The 20,645-nt window shown below is 41.8% G+C and overlaps 1 protein-coding gene across 1 annotated transcript in view; it reads left to right on the forward strand.

Moving 5' to 3' along the window:
- Positions 1-1,085: 1,085 nt before the first annotated feature.
- The window catches only part of CHAF1A (chromatin assembly factor 1 subunit A), a 128,326-nt gene continuing 108,766 nt past the window's right edge, over positions 1,086-20,645 (forward strand). Inside the window, exons 1-5 of the mRNA XM_075201178.1 lie at positions 1,086-1,167; positions 3,319-3,363; positions 3,541-4,244; positions 9,211-9,252; positions 10,929-10,976. Of these exons, the coding sequence (XP_075057279.1) occupies positions 1,104-1,167; positions 3,319-3,363; positions 3,541-4,244; positions 9,211-9,252; positions 10,929-10,976 (903 nt within the window). The 5' untranslated portion in view covers positions 1,086-1,103. The remainder of the gene's footprint in view (positions 1,168-3,318; positions 3,364-3,540; positions 4,245-9,210; positions 9,253-10,928; positions 10,977-20,645) is intronic.

Raw genomic sequence — 20,645 nt, forward strand, 5'->3', positions numbered from 1 at the left:
CAGATTGGGTGGTTACATTAGTGACATACCACTGCAGCACCTTCTACTGTATCATCATAATATTCTTACACAATACACTTGAACTACTGTAGACTATCTGTAGTTCCTTTAGGATTGTGCCCAGACCAGGCTTATTACTGTTCCATACTTTGTCAGATGGGGATTCATAGTTCCCTGAATATGTTTTATTACTAACTACTGTACTATATTGTACTGGCATACTCTCAAACCCTTTTGTATAGTTTAGTATCCCATAGCTATAAAGGGCCACATCAAAAACACTTATAAATCAATTACTAAATAAAGATTACATTTTAATGTAAAGACCAATCTTCCAATCATTCCCTCTATCTACACACTTTCCCTTGGCATTGATAGATTAGATTGTATGAAGAGATGTACACTGGATATCAGGTACACCCCATAAGTTTTACATGATAACACACTACTTTGTTATTTCCCAAATCTACACTAATTATTATGAGATTGTGTAGGGCTATAAACCCTAACTCACACTCCATAAGAGACAATTATATAATATACTGAAACTACTTTTAGTTGTGGATACATGCTAATGTGTCAGTAAAAAAATGGTAGCTGTGAGTACATCCTCATATCGTCATCAAAACAAACACGTATTTGCAAGGTTTGGCAACAAAGAACGAAACATCTTCTATTATAGTTATATGTGGTGCAACATCCACCTGTCTTATGGTGCTACCTATAAACAGCCACATACCACAATAGCTGCCTTCTTGAGGTTAAAGGATACATCGGAACTGTAGGTACCAAAAAGCCCTTCACAACGTACTACTCTACGGTCAGAGCAAAGATTTCCGCCCATATTAAACAACCAATGGGCAAGTATCAAGTTGCCACCAATCACAACGCGTGTTAGGCTGGGAGCTCTGTTGATTGGATCTGTGCAATCGCCGACAGCCATGTGACCGCTAGCCGCCTATGCAGCGCTGAAGGACTGCCGGTGGCTGAAAACTTCCCGCCAAGTCCAAGCGCGCGGGGAGAACCGGGCCGGAAGGGGGAAGCGTTAGGAGAGGAGGCAGGAGAAACAGAGCAGACAGATATACAGACGTCAAAGGATCAAAATGCCTGGCAAGGGAGGATCTGCAGATCCCGAAATTGGGGGGAGAGGGGCGCAGAGCTTGGCAGGTGAGCCTAGAATTGTGTACGGGATCGGCACGCTGTGTTGCGGGCATTGCCAAACGATAGTATATCTGCCGCTCCTCCTTTCGCAGCCCAAGTACGCGGTACACAAGTTCCAGAACTTCCGTTTACCTTCCGCAACAGTCTCTCGCAAAAAGTTCTCCTTGTGCTATCTTGTTTTGGGAACAGACCAATGGCCGCCAGTTTGTGTTGTCCTTAGACCTGCTAGTTGCTGGGACTATTGTGGCAGTCTTTAGCCAAACGGCTATGATTACTAGTGTGACTTCAGTTTACATGTCAATAGTCGGGCTCTGCATTTTTCCTCTCCTATTTTTGCAATTCCAGTTATCTGAGAACTGATTAACTATTAGAGATAAAACGATTGCAGTTGTAAAATGGGAAAGAGTCTGATAGGCAAGTTAGCAATTTAAAGACCTGTGTAGTGTTGCAATTAAATGCAAACCCTAGAAATATAGGCCATGCTTTTTAGGGTTGACTATTGCCCATTTTGAGCCCCTGCATTTTGCTTGCAGTTAAAGATTGAAGATCTTTGTTTAACTGCAGGCAATATACTTTTTGGGGGGTTCAAAATGCCGAATAGTCAGATTCACAAGACAATTAGCTCTGTACCAATGCCGTTTTTACTTAGGCAGCAATCTGACCAATATTTACATCTTCTGGAATGAATGCCTGGTGACTACAATACTCTAGGGACTATACAGTCTCTTTGTACACTATGATGTGTTGGAAGATTTGCACGCACATTTATGCTGACTTATATTTTTTTACTATGTGTTTTTATATTAACATTTGGATTTTTAATCAATGTTGCAATAGATTTGCTTTTATTTGTATTCCCACGTACATCATCTATAAGGTAAAGTAATGAGGAAGGAGAAGGTAACCATTGGTGACACATCTATTTAGAAGATCTTGAATAAGTTCCCTAAGAATTGAGCTAGTAAGTGAATCTCCACAAGGGGGAAGTACTATACACCACTTTTATTTCAGCTGTTCTATGTGACATCACACTTTCTGATTAGCATTTCTTGGAGTATCAAAAACACTCTAGTTAAATAGTCGATTTTCCTATATTTTCTTTATAAAGGCAGTAAGGTCTACAATGCCAAACCTTGAGGCTTAAAAACCTTGTGGTACCTGATCTGCACGTTTCAAAATTGTCAGGAAGAGCTCAGCTTCTTGAGATAGGGTTTGCTTTTTGGGTGGACGCTCTACAATTTAATCTTCCCCTATGTATATAGCAAGTATGAGCATTATCTGTGTTACTTAAAGCTAGGTGTTTAATGCTGCTGCCTGTTTGTTTTCGTGCATCTATGTTGCAGGAGGGGGTAGTACAATAATCCATTTATGGATGGATTGTGGCCTCCCCTGCCATTTTACCAAATAAGAGATTATTTAAATATTAGAACTTTTGTTTATTTTTATACTAATGAAAATCATATTCCTATCTCCTAGGCCATATGTAATGCTGGTATCCCTACATCAAAATAGAACGCTTTAAAAAAAATGCAAAAAGTTAAACAGTGCATATGTTTTTTGTTTCTTTTGGTGGACAGAATAGGTATAATTGAACCCTTTTTTATGCAGTACAAGTATACCACAATACATGTAATGATGTACCAGAACTTTGCTAAATTTTGGCGTAAAAGTCTGTGTATGAGGAGTTGTATAACTTCAACTTGAGTCATGTTAATGTTGTAAGATTGGTTGCAAATCAACAGTGTAAATAAACAGATGTGAAGTGTGAAACTGTTAAACTGCACTTGAAAGTGCTGTACTTGTCAATTGCAGTTTTGCAAGACAAAAACATAAAGCCTGTAAACTACTTTAATCATGTGTTGATATCCGTATACTTCATGTGCTCCCTCCCTGCCAAATTTTGTGCTAGGGAAGTACTGATTGGACCAATATTACAAAAACCTGACACATTTAATTTAGGATAAATGGTGAGGATCTCTAGCAACTCTTATTAGGACAAACTGCAAATTATATGTTGCAAAATAAATATTCTTATAAGAAATGTTATGTCATATATAAATATATATATATATTTATAATGTAAGCAATGCATTTTACATGCACACCTCATCACTGGTTTAACAATTGGATTTTAATATAGTGTCATTGTCTTTGCAGTTGTGAAACTCTCATCTAGAAAAACATCAAAGAAGATGGTACAAGGTAATATGCCCAGATTGTGGAGTGTTTTGTTTTTTAATAATTGTGTGATTGTTGTTGGGTAAAGTGGGTATCATATGGATTAATTTGAATAATTTTTAGTGTTAGGATACACTACGTTTAGATGCAAAACTTTTCTCGAAATTAAGATTTTAGTCTTTTTCATATTTATTGTTTCAGCTCGCTTACCTTTCAAGCGCCTGAATCCTGTTCCCAAGGAGGAAGAAGGAATCTCAGAAGGGAAGAAACCAAACATGGGCCACAAAGTCTCTCCCCTTAATTTGTCTTCATGTGATTTATCCCTGGAGGATATGGAAAATGGTTGTCAAATGGAAACTGGGGACATTCATCCTCTTCCAAAAGCCATAAATGGGAGAGGACCACTAGACCATTACATAAAAAAAACACCCAAATCTTGCCATGTGTCTCCAGATCTCGTAATAGACTTGACTGAAGATTCAAATCAGACCCCATTAAATAGACCGGCCCAGATCCTCTCACCTAATGGAACTGTTCTTCCAGGCAGTGACCCCCTTGGGTCTTGGTCATCAACACAAACTGAAAAAGTCCCTACAGAACCTGGCTTTTTGAAACAGGCAAATAGTGTTACTCATAGTTACAGTGTATCTGAACCAAAAATCACTGATGTGAAGAAGGAATTGCCTCATTCTGCACTTGCCATTTCAGTAGCTACACTTGGTAATTCTGCTTCATTGACTTCTCCACTGAAAGAGATCACAGAAGACCTAGATCTATCTGCAGAGGAAGAATCTGCCTCTTCATCCTCCACCAGCTCTCCAGTTTCAGCCAGTTCCCCTGAAGTTAAGACCTGTACTCTGTTAAAGGATGCAGACATTTCTATATCTCCAACACACATTCATAAAGTGAGTTTACATGTGATGCCACCTTATTGGTATTTTAACAGACAGTATTAGGAAACAGTACTCAGACTATTATTATTTTTTTTATTTTTTTTTATGGGGGTTAATATTGTTGCTATACTTTACAGAGACAAGTTGTTCAGGATCAAATAAAACAACTAAAGTTGGTTGGTCCCTTATAGTGCACACAGGCTTCATTATTAGTTCCCCTCAAAAACCAGCTATCTGTTCACTAGGAACCATTGCCTCATGAATACAAGTAATGCTTTATGGAATATTAGGCAATTACTCAGTGATGTCACTGGTACCTAGTAAATTGATATGTTGTAAATTGGTTCTGGTACAGAATTTATTTTGCACAATAACAAAGTATCCTTTTTGCCTCTTCCATTAGTTAATACATGCACAGAGGAGACATTGTCTGCATATATTAGTATTTTTTTTTATTAAATATATTTTAGAGATACTATTTAAATGCTCTTATTCTTAATGCCATAATTCATTTTTAAAAAACATATTCCTTTCAGAAATGCATTGAAACTGGTTGTCACTGTTTGCTATAGTTTAGTAGAAGTTTTCCTTCACTGCCTTCCCTTTTTTTATTCCTTCTTCCATCAAGTATGTATTACATTATTTGAATATGTGAAATTAGAGGTATTTGCCAGTATCATAAGTTGGGATTACCCTAATTGCACTACCTAAACATGTGTGGCATACAGTTTCTTTTTTTATAATTTGTTTACTGGAAGTTGAACATTGGCTGCATGAACTTTGTTTGCGCAGTTTCAGAAAACTATTTGTTTACTAAAATAACATTTGACACCATAATTCGCACGCATCCCAGCTTTGTGCTGCTAACATTGGCTACAACTTGATCATTTTTGCAGACTTCACATGTGCCTTGATGCCTCCTAAATACTACATAACTTTTTTTTTTTTTTTTTTTTTCCCCCTCTTCCTATTTTGGGTGGACACTGCTACCATGGGTTTATAGAAGGCTTGGTGGAGTAGGTGAACTTTTGGTTTACAATTTGAAGCAGAAGTTCCTCCCCCTTAAAAAGCTTTCTCCAATAAACAACCAGAATTATTTTTTTTGTGCATCTTGAATCGAATACCTAATTGTTCATCTCCAGGTAGACTTATTCAAGATAAAGTCTTCAAAATCTGTCATCAATAACAATTTTTTTTTTCTCCTTGTACATAAAAGATGCATACCTCCACCTCCCAGTTTGGAAGGGACATCACAGCCTTCTCAGGTTTTGCAGTGGCGAACTGACATTTTCAGTTCAAAGCCCTTCAGTCTGGCTACAGCACCAAAGCTATTTGCCAACATTGTGGCTGTTATGGCAGCCTTTTTAACGTAAAAACGATTATCTATTGTACCATATCTGGATGACTTTTTGATAAAGACTGCATCTTTTCTGCTGATCTATTTGTGGATAATGGTAGACACACAAATCCATTGACTGGGCGATAAACTATTGCATATTCAATCTTGTCTCAACCCAAAGCCTATTTCTGTGTCTTCTTTGACACCAGGTATCCTGTGTTTTTTTTTTTTTTCACCCAGTGGAGAAAATCCTAGCCGTTCAGGGGAAAAAAAAATACATGAAAGCTCTGTTAACATTGAAACATTTGGTAGCTCCTCTATTGCATGCTTCCATTCTTGGATTTTCCATAGCAAAATTCAAGCCAGCTGGTCAATGTCCTAGAACCCCTTAGTGATTGAGATTGCCAAGTTTATGTGCTAGGTGGCATGTTATGTCCCTGCATTCTTTGCCGTTTTCATCCTGGTGGACAATTGGGTAGCAGACTTCCTGAGCAGCGTTGCCATTCATCCTAGGGAATGGTCTCTTCACAAGCAAGTCTTCAGCCACATTGTGGGAAGGTGATATCCCGTTTATATTATGGCTACTCGGATAAACCACAAGGTGGATGGCTACTGTGCAAGATTTAAGGATCTTAGTGGATGCCATGGTGGTCCCATAGTGTGTATCTTTCCCCTGAAAGCCCTGTTGTCTTGTGTATTCAAGATGGTCAAGAGGAGTTTCTTCAGTAATCATTGTAGCAGCATACTAGCTGAGAAAATGATAGTATGTTAAAACTTCAAGCATGTTGGCAGAACCACAGTGCAGACTTCCTCCAAGAAAAGACTTGCTAAGTCATGGCCCCTTCTACCACCAAGGCTTATCTCAGCTGGCTTTAATGGCGTGACTGTTGAGGCCATTGCCCTTTGTGCTGATGGTCTATCTGAGGTCATTCAGATTATAATCAAGGCTGGAAAGCCATTTTCCACAGTGTGGAAAACTTGCATAGCCTGGTGTGAGTGAAAGAGTGCACACTAATTCCTTTAACTTTGCAAAACTGTCTTTCAAAAGAAGTTGGCTATTATTTCTGAGGTTTAGACTTCTCTGTAGGGGGATCTACATGTTCAACCTCGCTATGTTCCAATGGTAACTCAGTGGAATTTAAGTTTGGTCCTCTCACAATTCAAGCCTTTAGAAATATGTTGATTGCAAATTCCTTACTTGGAATGCTTACTAGCTATTGCTTTAACAAGAAGGGTGTCTGAATTGGCTTCTTTATGTTCCCGTTTACTATTCCTGGATTTTCACAATGACAGCTGTCCTTTGTAATAAGCCTTTGTCCCAGCACAAGGTGTCAATATTATATTCTGAACCAAGATAGTTATCCCTGCTCTAGTACAAGAGTACAATGTATGCCATCCTTGCATTAGACCAATAGCCATCTCGTTCTATGATGTACAGAAGAGTGACCGGCCAGTCACAAAACAATCTGTAGCCAGATGGATTAAGGCTGTAATTTGACAGACCTACGTGTCTGCAAGGAAGCCAGTACCTGAGAGCATTACAGTTGACTTTACCGGATCGATGAGCGTTTTCTGTTTGATATGCTACTGAACTCACTTAAGTTTAGCTGTGTGGTGGCAACCTGGCTTTGTCTGTACAAAATTCTTCAAGATCAATGTATTTATATCCTAAGAAGCTAGAGTTTGAAATTTTTTTATTTTTTTCTTTGGTTTCTTTACAGCTGTCTCTTGTCGCACCCTCCACTAAATTCAGCTTTGGCATTTAGAAATGTCTCCTAGATAGTAAGGTACATAAATCCCCTTTTCTCTACTTACCATTAAATAACTTTTTTTGATTTCATTTGGGGAACCACCTATTTTTACGCTCTGTGTTCAGTTTTGAGTTATTTTTCTTGCTTTGTTTGTGTTTTACCCCCCACCCTATAGGGGAGGACTGAAGGAACCAAACGAGCAAAAACTGGCCTTTGGAGGATGGGTTTAGAGAGGGAAGAGCTTCTGATTCAAATAATTTAAAATTGTGTCCGTTCTCCAGCGGGCCCTCTATAACCTCATGATAACAAAGTTCCACCAAGTGAAATCCTGTATGTACATAAATACTTTTTGTTCTTCATCTTTCACAATATAAGAGTACACTTTATTAATGTTTCACATAATGTGTGGGTATCCACGTATGATGTGCAGTGCCCTCTCTAATGGGTATTGTGAGCACAGTGTACTCCTGAACCTCCTGATAGCAGTAACAGCAATGTCTATTAATAAGCCATTATTAGTAATACATAACATTCCTGCAAGTTGATAATGCTCAGATTTTAAAGGGTATTTCTATCCAAAAATGAGTGGGGTTCTATGTAAAAATAAGTGTATGAATAGGTTTGTATAAATGTACATTTTATACTGTAATAAAAATAAGAGGATTAGAAACTACATTCAAAACATGTTATTGTATAACCTCTAGGGACAGTCCTACTCTATCTTGTGGTTTTGTAAGGTATCAAGGATGTCTTTTCAATTGTTAATGTGGTCTTTGCTCTGTAATATGCCAGCAGAACAGTAAAAAGCCAACAGGTATCGTAGTAATATGGTTTGACGCCAATATTTTATTCTGACCCTCTTGTACACCATTGCCCTTTACCATAGGCCAGGCCTGGCCCACCTGTGGCTCTCCAGATGTGATGAAACTACATGCCCCAGCATGCTTTGCCAGTAGATAGCCAGATGATGGCTGTCGGGGCATGCTGGGATTTGTAGTTTCCCAACACCTGGAGAGCCATTGGTTGGCCAGGCCTGTCACAGGCAATTAGAACCAGGAAACTATTTGCCTCATGTAGATTAATATGAACGCCAAATGTGCTCGGCAGGGTGGTATTAAACAATGACGAGAGAAAATCAGTAGTGCCCCTTTTCCCCCGTTGAGCTACATCTCTCATAGTCTAGGCTACAGGGTAATGTTGGGCACAAGGGGACCTACATGTTGGCTTGGATTCCTTCTGCTTTAAAATGAGCTGAAGTATTCTGTATTACTGCAAGCATTACATCTTGGATTGGCTACAGACTTTAGTCTTGCCCATTTCATCTCCTGTTCGTCAGCATGTCCCTAGTGTTGAAGAATAAAACTGCGCAATTAAACTTTAGTTACGTTCAAATAAAGCCGTAGATCAGGCCTGTCCAACCTGCGGCCCTCCAGATGTTGTGAAACTACAAGTCCCAGCATGCCCTTCCAGCTATCAACAGGTTGTCTACTGGCAAAGCATGCTGGGGCTTGTAGTTTCATAACACCTGGAGGGCCACAGGTTGGACAGGCCTGCCGTAGATCAACCATGGCACTAGGAAATGCTGATTGATCCTGAATGGTGCTATTTTAAGATTTGTTGGACATTTGAATAAAGTAGTCTGAATCTTTTTATCAGTTCATGCTGTGATAGCCCTACTATCTGCCATAAGCAGATTTAAATATTTCCTGCTATACCAATGTACTACTGTAAACTTAAATAGTGTTTGCAAGAGGTGCTAGGAAGACAGTTTTGCTTGGATGGCCAGGAAACTTAAGTTTTGTTAGAATAGTTACTACCAACAGTATATAGCAAAAATATATATTTTTGTTTTCTTTATATACATTGTAAGATTATTTTTCTTTTTCAGGTTACTGTAAACAAGCAGCCTACAGAAAAGAAAAGGGTAAATGTAAGTTGATTATCACCTCATTATCTGCAAGATCAGTCATATGAAGCGAAAAAGTACAGGACATAATCTAAAGCTGGGTACACACTACAGAAATTTCGACAACTTTTTATGCCGAGCGATTTTTACATGCGATCGATGTTCCGATTGCTCGGTCCATGGACTGCATACACACTAGCCTTGTTTAGGACGATAAAGGGAAGAGCGGACATCCCTTTAGCGACTTTTTACAGCCATGTTGTCGTGAGCAATGACTGTAATTTCCTACTCACTGTTGTGGATTGGTCGGAAGTTTATACACACTACACAGCGGAAACGAGATTGTAACGAAAATATTAAGTGGTACGACCAACCAAATGAGGCGATAATCGTCCATTTGGGCAGACTTTCGACCATCGTGTCACTGCACACACTGACCCGACTTTTGAACGAGCGGTCGTATGTCGGCTGTTTGAGCTGATTGGATGAAAACAGTGTAGTGTGTACCCAGCTTAACACATTTCCTCTATGCACGCAAAAACTTATCACTTGTGTTTCATCTTTGCTTATTTACCACTTTCTATATCATTCAATTTTTTGCTGATTGGGAATTTTCCAAAGGCTCATAGGTATGTCAATATCCTTAATTAGTTTCCCTCATTAAGGTAATAAACTGCTTTTAGATAAATAAGGTCTTCTGCACTTGGCAGTACAAAAAATTCTGATGACTCTCAAACCAAATTTAAAAATTGAGAGCATATTTTTTTTTTTATTGTCTGTATTGGAACATATAAAATGTGATTCCCAGGCGCAATGTGAAATATGTAGTAGAAAAGGACAATATTTAAAAATGCTGAACGTCCTGGACAATTTTTCTTACAACTTTGTTTATTGCTCTATTTGCACTATATATGTATTGATTGGTACTACCATTGGTTTATTTGTGTTCCGGACCATACAGATGTGGTTATTTTATGTTTGCATAGGCTATATTAAATATTGTCCTTTTTTCTACTACATATTTCACAATGCATCTGGGAATCAAATTTCTTCTGCTTTTTAGAGGAAAGGGACCCTCCTCTTATGCATTATTTACCTAAAAGGCTGCATTATACATTTTAATAGCAAGCGTGATTTTCCACACTTAGTTTTACATTGAAACATATGACACAACACTGAGAGAAGTCTTATTTCTAGAGAAAACTACTCGAACAGGCAAGGAAGAGGTCTTTTATGAGCTGTGATTGTATACGTGAGGGTAATAATCACAAAATGGGTAGTGTTGGGTAGCTAGGATGATCTTTATAAATGCTTTGCTTGTCTCCCTTTGCTTATAGGTGGACCTTGTTGCTAGATCACTTGGGTGGGGTTGGACATGCAAAAGCTGTTTGTTTATACTGGCGTTGCCGATCATACCTTTTTTTTTTTATTAAATATATTTTATTAAGGGGTTTTGTAACCGTTTTTATACTATAAAGTCAACATGATGACAAACGATCAACAACATAGGAAGTAGAAAAGGCGGAAAGAAGGTGGAGTGTAAAGGGTGAGCGTAAAGAGAGAAAGGAAAAACAGAAAGGGTGGGGAAGGGTTGTGTGAGGAAGAAATCCCTTTTTATTATATACTGACCCATATGGCATACATGGGTAGCTGGCTGTTTGATTCAAACTTCAGTTAATCTGATCTGGTCTCATTTTCAGATGGCTAAACTACCCTGTGCTATTTTTGTCTCCATTTGTATTATATGGGTGAGTAGGCAACACAATTTGTATTTGTCATTCTCTCACTGATACCAAAGAGTCTGTGTGAAGGAGAAAGCTGTAAATTGGCAGAGAGAGCCTTAATTTGTTTTTACTGGAATACTAGCAGTGCTTCTTATAATACTAGGCAGACAGCAGAAGTTTAGGGATCTGTATAATTTGTGTTCAATAGATTCAAAAAAGGTAAGGTCATATTAGTGTTCTGAGAGGACTGTAGGGGTCTTTTAAACTACTGTTTTGAGTAGGGATGTAGCAAATTTAGGGTACAGAGTAAATGTGTTAACCTGGAAACTGGGATAGAAGCCGGCGCAGAAGCAGATAGTAATGGCAGGTGCTGAGGTTTCTTTTTGGAGAATAGCAAATTTTAAGGACTGCTAAACCCACATATTTGAAAGTGTTCATGCATAAACCAGGAAGATAAAATACAATTCATTGTTTAATCCAGTGGTTACCCAAATTTTTGCAGTTTGCGGCACCCTTAGAGTCTCCAAATTTTTTCAAGGCACCCCTCCAAAATAATTATTGAGCAGTCCTGTTTTAGAAGTAGTTGGGTCAAAAAAATGTAATAAGTATTTAGGTCAGGACAGAAATACTTATTTAGTTGTATGCAAAAATGCCCCCTCTGCATCCAGGCACTCTGCCCCCTCTGCCCTCTGCCCCCTCTGCCCTCAGGCACTCTGCCCCCTCTGCCCTCAGGCACTCTGCCCCCTCTGCCCTCAGGCACTCTGCCCCCTCTGCCCTCAGGCACTCTGCCCCCTCTGCCCTCAGGCACTCTGCCCCCTCTGCCCTCAGGCACTCTGCCCTCAGGCACTCTGCCCCCTCTGCCCTCAGGCACTCTGCCCCCTCTGCCCTCAGGCACTCTGCCCCCTCTGCCCTCAGGCACTCTGCCCCCTCTGCGTCCATTCCCCTCAGGCACTCTGCCCCCTCTGCGTCCATTCCCCTCAGGCACTCTGCCCCCTCTGCGTCCATTCCCCCCCGCCCCCGTCTGCCCCTCTCACGCTGCGTCCATTCCCCCCCGCCCCCGTCTGCCCCTCTCACGCTGCGTCCATTCCCCCCCCCCCCGTCTGCCCCTCTCACGCTGCGTCCATTCCCCCCCCCCCCGTCTGCCCCTCTCACGCTGCGTCCATTCCCCCCCCCCCCCGTCTGCCCCTCTCACGCTGCGTCCATTCCCCCCCCCCCCCGTCTGCCCCTCTCACGCTGCGTCCATCCCCCTGTCATGCTCCCTCTCACTCCTCTGCCGCGAGCCAGCCATAGGAAAAAACAAAGAGCACATAAACTTAACAAATCCGCGCTGCGCCGGGACCCAGCAGACTCCTCTCTCCCGCAGCTGTCACTGAATATCGACGTCAGTGACAGCTGCAGGAGAGAGGAGTCTGCTGGGTCCCGGCACACATGTACATGACCTCTATATATTGAAATTCTTTGTTGAATATGACATAAACATAACAGGATAGGAACTATTTCTCAATTTCCTGAAAAAGGAAAAATACCACACTTTTGAGAATATACCCCCTACAAAATATTACACGATCACTTTCATGTTTTTACAATAAAATCATAAAGGCCACCTCATTAGGTTTGCCCAAAAAAATCCACTTCATATTTTGTCTTCATTAAACCCATTAAAAATCTCGAACACTAAGATTTGTTTGTTCGGATTAGGCTTAAGAACTTCCTATTTAGGCATCTCGATCCTAGTCCACAGGTAATGGTGGTTAGTTTAGTGCTATCATTGCTACAAAAAAAAAACCTGCAATAAAATAAGTTACGATCGGTGGACAACTCCAAACTTTAGTTAGTCATTGGAATAAAATAAGAAATATGACTGAATTGAGGACTCTGTGGTGTTGCTATTATGTTTTAATGGCCGTTAATTTTATGATCTAACTACCCTATAACTAGTACATTTAAACTGGATAGTATATTATCATATTTAATGGAAAATGATAATAGTATTTTAATATAAACATGTTTAGATCATTCTGTAATTTATTGCAGTTGTACTTCAGGTGTGCTTTGGTGGTTATCTGGAAATGTACTGCATTGCTCTTTCTGGATAAACAGTTGATATGGCCTTATAATACTACAAGCCAACGTACCTTAGTAGTGGGATGTTTAAACACATTTGGGAATTTGTAGTTACACTGAATACCTTGGCTCCTTCTAGTATAGGGTATCTTTATATAGAGTATGTGTTCCACAAGCAGTGCTTTCCATTCTGCTGCTATTGTAAAGCGGTGATGATCACTAATTTAGGTAGTAATGGATCTTTTAAATGTAAAAAAAAAATTGCATTTTAATTTTTTTTTTTTTCTGTGAAAATAATTTTAACTGCTTCCCCTTGATTAAGGGACCATTAAACCCCATATGAACCATGGTGCTAAGTGTTTATCTGACGTTCTACCTATGTTCTGTTGTAAACTATTACCACCTCAACTTTGCTCCCACTTCTTTTGGACTATGTCCTGCTAACATTTGGTCAAAAAGTGCTGCAAGGAAGTGAAAGAGAGATGTGGGCATATTTAGCCAACTATAAAAAATCCCATGTATTTCATGGATATTATCCAGTTTAGTCAAACTATATTCATAATATATTGATGTGAAATACTGGATTTACTTGCTCTGTAAACTGTTCAATGTGTATATTGGAATGAAGTATTAAATTTTTTAAAGCTATAGCACTAAATTTATTCCAGTGGTGAGCAGGTACAAAATATTTAATGTTGAAACTCATGTGGCTATCTAGGAGGTTAAAAAAAAATGTTTAGAATATTCATCGAAAAACAAAATTGTAATTTAGGAGCTGCAAGGAATTATACCATTTTCAAAGCACTTTTTTTGTTTTTTATATAATACAACTAAAATTATATCTACTACTTTTTTATTTTATGAATACCTCTTTCACTTGTTTTTCATCAACCTTTAACTGACTGGCTGACTGCATGAAATTGTGTGATTCCACCATGAATATATCTAACACAGTTTGAGGAAGATTTTGGGTGTTGAATGTGGCCTATACACACCACTCTGGTACTAAGTATCTGATTTATTTAAACACATTATCTGCTTGCTGTGTACAAACTGGCCTAGTAAGGGTTTACATTAAAGTCTCCCTACTTGTGTGTATATGTGTGCATATGTGTGTGTGTGTGTGTGTATATATATATATATATATATATATATATATATATATATATATATATATATATATATATATATATATATATATATATATATATATATATTGTGTTTAAAAATTTACAAGTACAACTTTTATGACAAGATTAGTTGGTTACTTGGTGTTCACTCTGTTCTCTCCGTGCATCTCCCTCTCCCTCTCCCGGATATTGCAGAAGGAGCATGGAAACAACCTGAAAAACGGTTCTCTCCCCTATATCCTTTGCAGGAGGAAGATGTGGTTCGCTGGGAGAGTATTCCCAAGGTGGCTATTCCTATAGCCAGATTGGCAAACACACCTTACTTCCAGCTCCTGGTTCAGCGTCCCTTCAGGATGCCAATGACCGCAAAGTTGAATCCCAGCTGAAATCTATATTCGCGGGTTCTTCTTTTAGACCCACATTTGCTTCAGTTTCGGTTGCTAGAGAAATGAAAGCATGGGCAGACCAGCTGGCCGAGGCCTTACAGGATTTCGATTTGTTCCCCCTGGCTTTACATTTGAAGGAGGCATCAGGGTACCTTTATGAGGCGGCCCAGAACACAGCGGCTGTCTCCTCTTCTATTCAGGCTGCATCTATTTCAGCTAGAAGGACGCTTTGGCTGAAATCCTGGAAAGTCCGTTGAAACCATTCCTTTTTTCAGCAGCAGGTTTGTTCGGTCCGGAATTACATACCTTCATCTCTCAGGCAACGGGGGACAAAAGCACTTCCTTGCTGGTATTCCCTGGCAGGAGCCGGAACCCTTGGGTCAGCTCCTTTCGTCAGACCTTTCGGGGGACCTCCTTGCCTAGAGGACAGCTCTTCAGAAGTAGACAGCCTAATGCTCAAGGCTCCTCTTCTAGGGGGAGATCCACGTTTTCACCTAAGCGCCAGGCCTCCAAGAACCGGGAAAAACCTGCGTCCTGACGACCACTCTGTTCTCCTGGAGGAGGCGCCAGTGGGGGGTCGTCTGTCCTTGTTTCAGGAACAGTGGGCATCGTCCTCCCAAGACTCTTGGATTCGGGGCATTATATCAAGGGGGTACAGGATAGACCTGCTGGGCCCCGTACCATAGCGGTGCTTTGTAACCCCACTACCCCGAGATCCAACAAGAAGACAAGCAATACAGGATTCTGTCGCTTCTCTTCTTTCGCAAAGAGTTATCTGCAGGGTCCCAGACTACCAAAAGGGACAGGGGTTTTATTCAAACCTGTTCCTTGTCAAGAAGCCGGACGGCTCCTTCCGACCCATCTTAAACCTAAAGGGCCTCAATGTACACTTAAGGGTGGACAGATTTCGGATGGAATCCCTGAGGTCGGTGATAAACGAACTGGAGAAAGGTCAGTTTATGGCGTCCATAGACATAAGACGCATACCTCCACGTTCCTATTTGGAGGGACCATCAGTCCCTCCTCAGATTCACAGTGGGATCCTCCCACTATCCGTTTCGGGCCCTCCCCTTCGGCCTCTCAACATCGCTGAGGGTTTTTACGAAGGTAATGTCAGTGATGTCAGCGCGCCTTCACCTTCTGGGAGTTCAGGTCGTACCTTATCTGGACGACCTGCTCATCAAGTCCTCCTCAGAGAATTGCTTACGTCATAACTTGTCCCTCACCTTGGCGGTTCTCGAGGACCACGGATGGCTGATCAATTTAAAGAAATCCCAGATGGTCCCGTGCCAACGCATGGTTTTCCTAGGCCTCATCATGGACACCAGCCAGCAAAAAGTGTTCCTGCCTGTCGAAAAGATTGGTTCAATCCAAAGCTTAACAGCCCAGGTCTTGTCTTCTCCCAGCCCCTCAATCCACTTGTGCATGCGGCTGCTGGGAAAGATGGTGGCCTCCTTCGAGACCATTCCCTTTGGTCGAGCTCATTCTCGATGTTTTCAGTGGGATCTGTTGAAGAAATGGTCAGGATCCCACCTACGCTTAGAGCTTCAGAGGATCTCTCTATCCCTGAGGACGAGAGAATCACTCCAGTGGTGGCTGATTCAGGATCACATGTCGGTGGGCAGGTCCTTCGCTCCATGGTCATGGATCATAGCCACGACAGACGCCAGCCTGAAGGGTTTGGGGGCGGTAATCCTACACCTCCGGCTCCAGGGCATTTGGTCGGTTCAGGAATCGATCCTATCGATAAATGTGCTGGAACTGAAGGCTATTCTTTTGGTCCTCAGGGGAAGCCAGGCCCTCCTCCAGGGCCACCCTGTCAGGGTTCAGTCCGACAATGCCACGGCGGTGGCATATGTCAACAGACAGGGAGGAACCAAGAGTGCAGCTGCAATGAAAATGAACAATATGTTCCTGTAATATCGGCAGTATTCATTCCAGGAATAAAAAATTGGTAGGCCGACTTCCTAAGTCGACATCAGATGATGCCAGGGGAGTGGTCACTCCGGAAGTGTTCCAGTCTCTGGCTCAGAAGTGGGGTCTTCCGGATATAGATCTCATGGCCTCCAGACACAACAGAAAGGTTTACAGGTTTTGCGCAAGGGCAAGAGACCCCTTAGCGGTGGCAGTGGATGTAATGTCGATATCATGGGACTTCAGGTTGGGATACCTGTTCCCTCCGATTCCCATGCTCCCTCGGGTGCTCAAAAGAGTAAAACAGGGAGGTCTGCCAGTAATCCTAATTGCTCCCTCATGGCCGCGCCGAGTCTTGTACGCGGACATACTCTCAATGGCAGAAGGACCGGGGGTTCGTCTTCCATCCCGAGACGACCTTCTTATGCAGGGTCCCTTCCGTTACCAGAATTTACCTCAGCTCAGTTTAACGGCATGGCTGCTGAAGCCAGCCTCTGGAGGGCTAGATGGTTTTCCTCCAGCGTGGTGAACACTGATGCGAGCCAGAAAGCCAGTCTCTGCTCGTATCTATCACCGAATTTGGAAAGAGTATATCGGATGGTGTGAAAATAGGTCATGTCACACGTCCTCATTTCGTCTCCCTCGTTTATTGGCTTTTCTTCAAAATGGCCTGGAAGCTGGGCTTCGCTTAGGTTCCCTAAAGGTTCAGGTTTCGGCACTTTCAGTCTTTATTCATCTGAAATTAGCGGACTTGCCAAACATTAGGACTTTCCTTCAGGGAGTCTTACATATTCAGCCTCCCTATGTAGCGTCTACAGCACCGTGGGATCTTAACCTGGTGCTGGACATGCCTAAAGGGCCTCCCTTTGAGCCATTACTTGTGGTTGACCTGGAAGGTCCTCTTTCTTCTGGCTATTGCATCTGCGCGTAGGGTTTCAGAATTAGGTGCTCTGTCTTGCAGGTAACCATACCTAGTTTTCCACGAAGACAGAGCCGTGTTAAGAACCCTCCCTTCCTTAGTTCCTAAGGTAGTTTAGGCTTTCCACATGAACCAGGAAATTGTAGTTCCGGTCTTTTCTCCCTCTTCCATTTCGGACTCTGAGTCTATGAAAAAGTTAGACTTGGTTAGGGCTCTCCGCATTTATGTTAAGAGAACTTCTCAAGTGAGGCGTACTGATTCCTTGTTTGTTCTGTATGATGCCAATAAGAGAGGCTGGCCAGCCTCAAAACAGTCCATTGCAAGATGGATTACGGCTACCATTAGACAAGCTTACATAAAGGCTATCTGTCCGGTGCCAGAGAGACTTATGGCCCATTCCACCAGATCAGTAGGGGCATCATGGGCAGTGAGAAATGGGGCTTCTGCAGATCAACTTTGCAGGGCTGCCACCTGGTCCTCTGTCCACACCTTTACCAAATTTTACCAGTTTAATGTATTTGCCTCTGCGGATGCAAATTTCGCTCGTAGTGCTTTACGAGCGGGGCTTTCAGAGTAGTCCCAGCCTTAGGGGGCTGCTTTAGAACATCCCCATGGTAAGCAGTGTCCCCCAGACTGGATGAAAGAGAAAAGAGGATTTATGTACTTTCGTTATCCGTTTCTCTGATTCCGTCTGGGGGACACTGCGATCCCTCCCTTCTTTTCTTCTGTGTGCTCTTGTTTGACTGGCCTTTTCCTTGGGCTTTTTAATTAACTGAACAAGAGGGGGCAGGGGGATTGTAGAGGGGAGGGGTCTGTCGGCAGTACTAAAGTTAACTAGTTAGGTGCCAACTCCCAAGCTCCACTCCACAACCCATGGTAAGCAGTGTCCCCCAGACGGAATCAGAGAAACGGATTTAACGTAAGTACATAAATCCTCTTTTCTATGGTTTAGTACTAGTTACGGCTCCAGTTTCCTTAAATATTCCCTATTGTGGTTTTTCTCATGTATCCAATTGGGGTATAGTGTAGGTGAGATAGGCGTATGGTACATTAAGAAAGTTGGTAGTCAGCCCAAACTCCTCCCCCTCAATACTCCTCTTCCTGCTAAGTCTGTTTAGTTAAAGTGCCCAGTGTGTAGGAAGTGTGGAGTTTAAATTTTTATTTCATTCAGGATTTTTTTTCTGGCTATCGGCAATACTAATTTGGGGGGTCCATCGGGGATTATTGAAGCCCCACCCCACCCCCGTTTCAGTCAATTTTCAGCAGGGCTAACACTCAATTCTCAGTATTAATTTTTTTAAAAAAAAATAAAAAAATTCAACACTGGTAAGTGATTTTATTGTGTTTTTCACTCATTCTGGAGCACGTTAACTTTAGCCCTTATTCAAATCTATTTTTGATGCACCGTTTTGTTAGCGAAAACTACCATCACGGACGAGTAGATCCAGTGAAAGTACAGGAAGAGAGGAGCGTTAAAAGCCATTCAATTCTTTTTTTAACACTGTGCGGTAAACTGTCAAATCGCCAGTTTTATCTCGCACCTTTCATGGCTGCGCAAAAAATTAAAAACAAGATGTATACATGCATGTTTAATGGAAAATTGCTACTACGCTGTTGGTACTCTTTCACAGTATTGCAGGCTTACTTTTTGTGCTTTGATTGTGTTGCTTGTTTTAGTCAGTGTTGGTTCTGTATGTGTTGCCCTGTCTGGTTATTGCACTCTGGAAACGGGGTAAACCTTAAGGGTTAAGGCTGGGGTAATTTCTGTCAAGAAGTTCACCTGTGCCACTGTTACTCTAAATTGCTAAGTATTGGGGGGGGGGGGGGGGGGGGCTTCTGCCCGATTGGAGGGAACTACCTGGGCTCGGTCACTGACCAAGGCTGTGGCATAGTTTGCAGAATTGTTACGGTCTATATTAGGGGACAGCTATTCTCCAAATACCTCTGCGGTGCATGGGGAGATTTATGCTCTTGGTTCTGGCTGGACCTTGGGCTGTAGTTTCTGCAACCAACCAGGGTAGGTAGTCTTGCTACTTGGATATGAGGTTTGGTTTTCCGTTTCCTCCTCTTTATGGAGGAGGTTCCATTCAGCTGCGCATACTGCATCTCGTAAGCACAGGCGAGTTGCAGCGCCTCTGCAGTGAACTGGGTCAGTTTCTGACTTTTTTCCAGGAGAGCTTTTATGGTGGATAAAGTTCCTTATTTTTGTCTTAAGGGGTGGAAGATTTAATACAGACTGTGCGTCAGGTATAGTCCTTGAGCCTACTTGGCACTCTCCCTTTACCAGATGGGCAAATAATTCTAGTTTCCTTGTTCCTACCAATTTCATGTTCTATTTAGTGGGACTGGGGCAGCACTGCTTCATAAGTCAGAGATCCCGTCTGCATCAGTCCTCTTTTTTTTCATATTTCCCATTTGAGGTTCTGACGCACTTGAAAGCGCCCCCACTGGTGGTTGCTGTGGTGCCATGTTTGGGTTAGGTGCTAAGGTTGGCTAGGGTCGCATTCACTGTTATAAACGGTAGTCTGTTAGGTTGAGGACATCCTTGGGTTCATACTATGTGGCGGCGGGTTCCTTCTTGCTCCCCGCCTTACTGTCGGCATAAGTTACTACTGTTGTGGAGTATTCGTATGTTCAGCTGTTTCTGAGTTTATCCATCTGGCTAAATTCTGACCTGTTGCCTTGGTGGAACACATTCATTGAGCCACTATTTATTTTTCAATAGGTGACCCTGGTTGTGAGACAATTGGGACACAGATATTGTTTTTGCTGTCTGCTTGTTGGACTCAAGTCCTGGCAGCCACTGTAAAGTCTTAAATGGGCTATTGAAACACTTTCTTTTTTTTCTGCAGGTGTTTTGTTGATCTTCAGCATAACACCATCATCGTTCAGGAACAGGAGCCAAGAGTACTTCCTTCCTGTTGTTGTTCCCTGAATGGCTGGGTTCTGGTCATTTCCATCTACTTGATGTCTTGCGGCTAGGTCGGCGGACAGGCAGTCAACGATTATTGCATTTTTGCCCTCCAAAGTGCAGTGATGGGAACTTGTATCTTTCCTTTAAGGGATAGGTGGTTTCGGCCACCACAGATGCCAGGGTGCGGAAAGTTATAGACCAAGGGGTTCATGTACATTCTCCTGTTATCCTCCCAGGAGTTTATTTTTTCCACAAGGCTTCCTGCATGTTCAAGTAGGAGATTGGCTCTGCGAGTATTCGTCTGCTCCATAATTTCTTCCGCAGTTGTTTCAGGCCTTGGAACAAAACTCATCCTTTTTGGGATTC

The sequence above is a fragment of the Mixophyes fleayi genome, chromosome 1 (assembly GCF_038048845.1).
Source record: "Mixophyes fleayi isolate aMixFle1 chromosome 1, aMixFle1.hap1, whole genome shotgun sequence".
Taxonomy (NCBI): Eukaryota; Metazoa; Chordata; class Amphibia; order Anura; family Limnodynastidae; genus Mixophyes; species Mixophyes fleayi.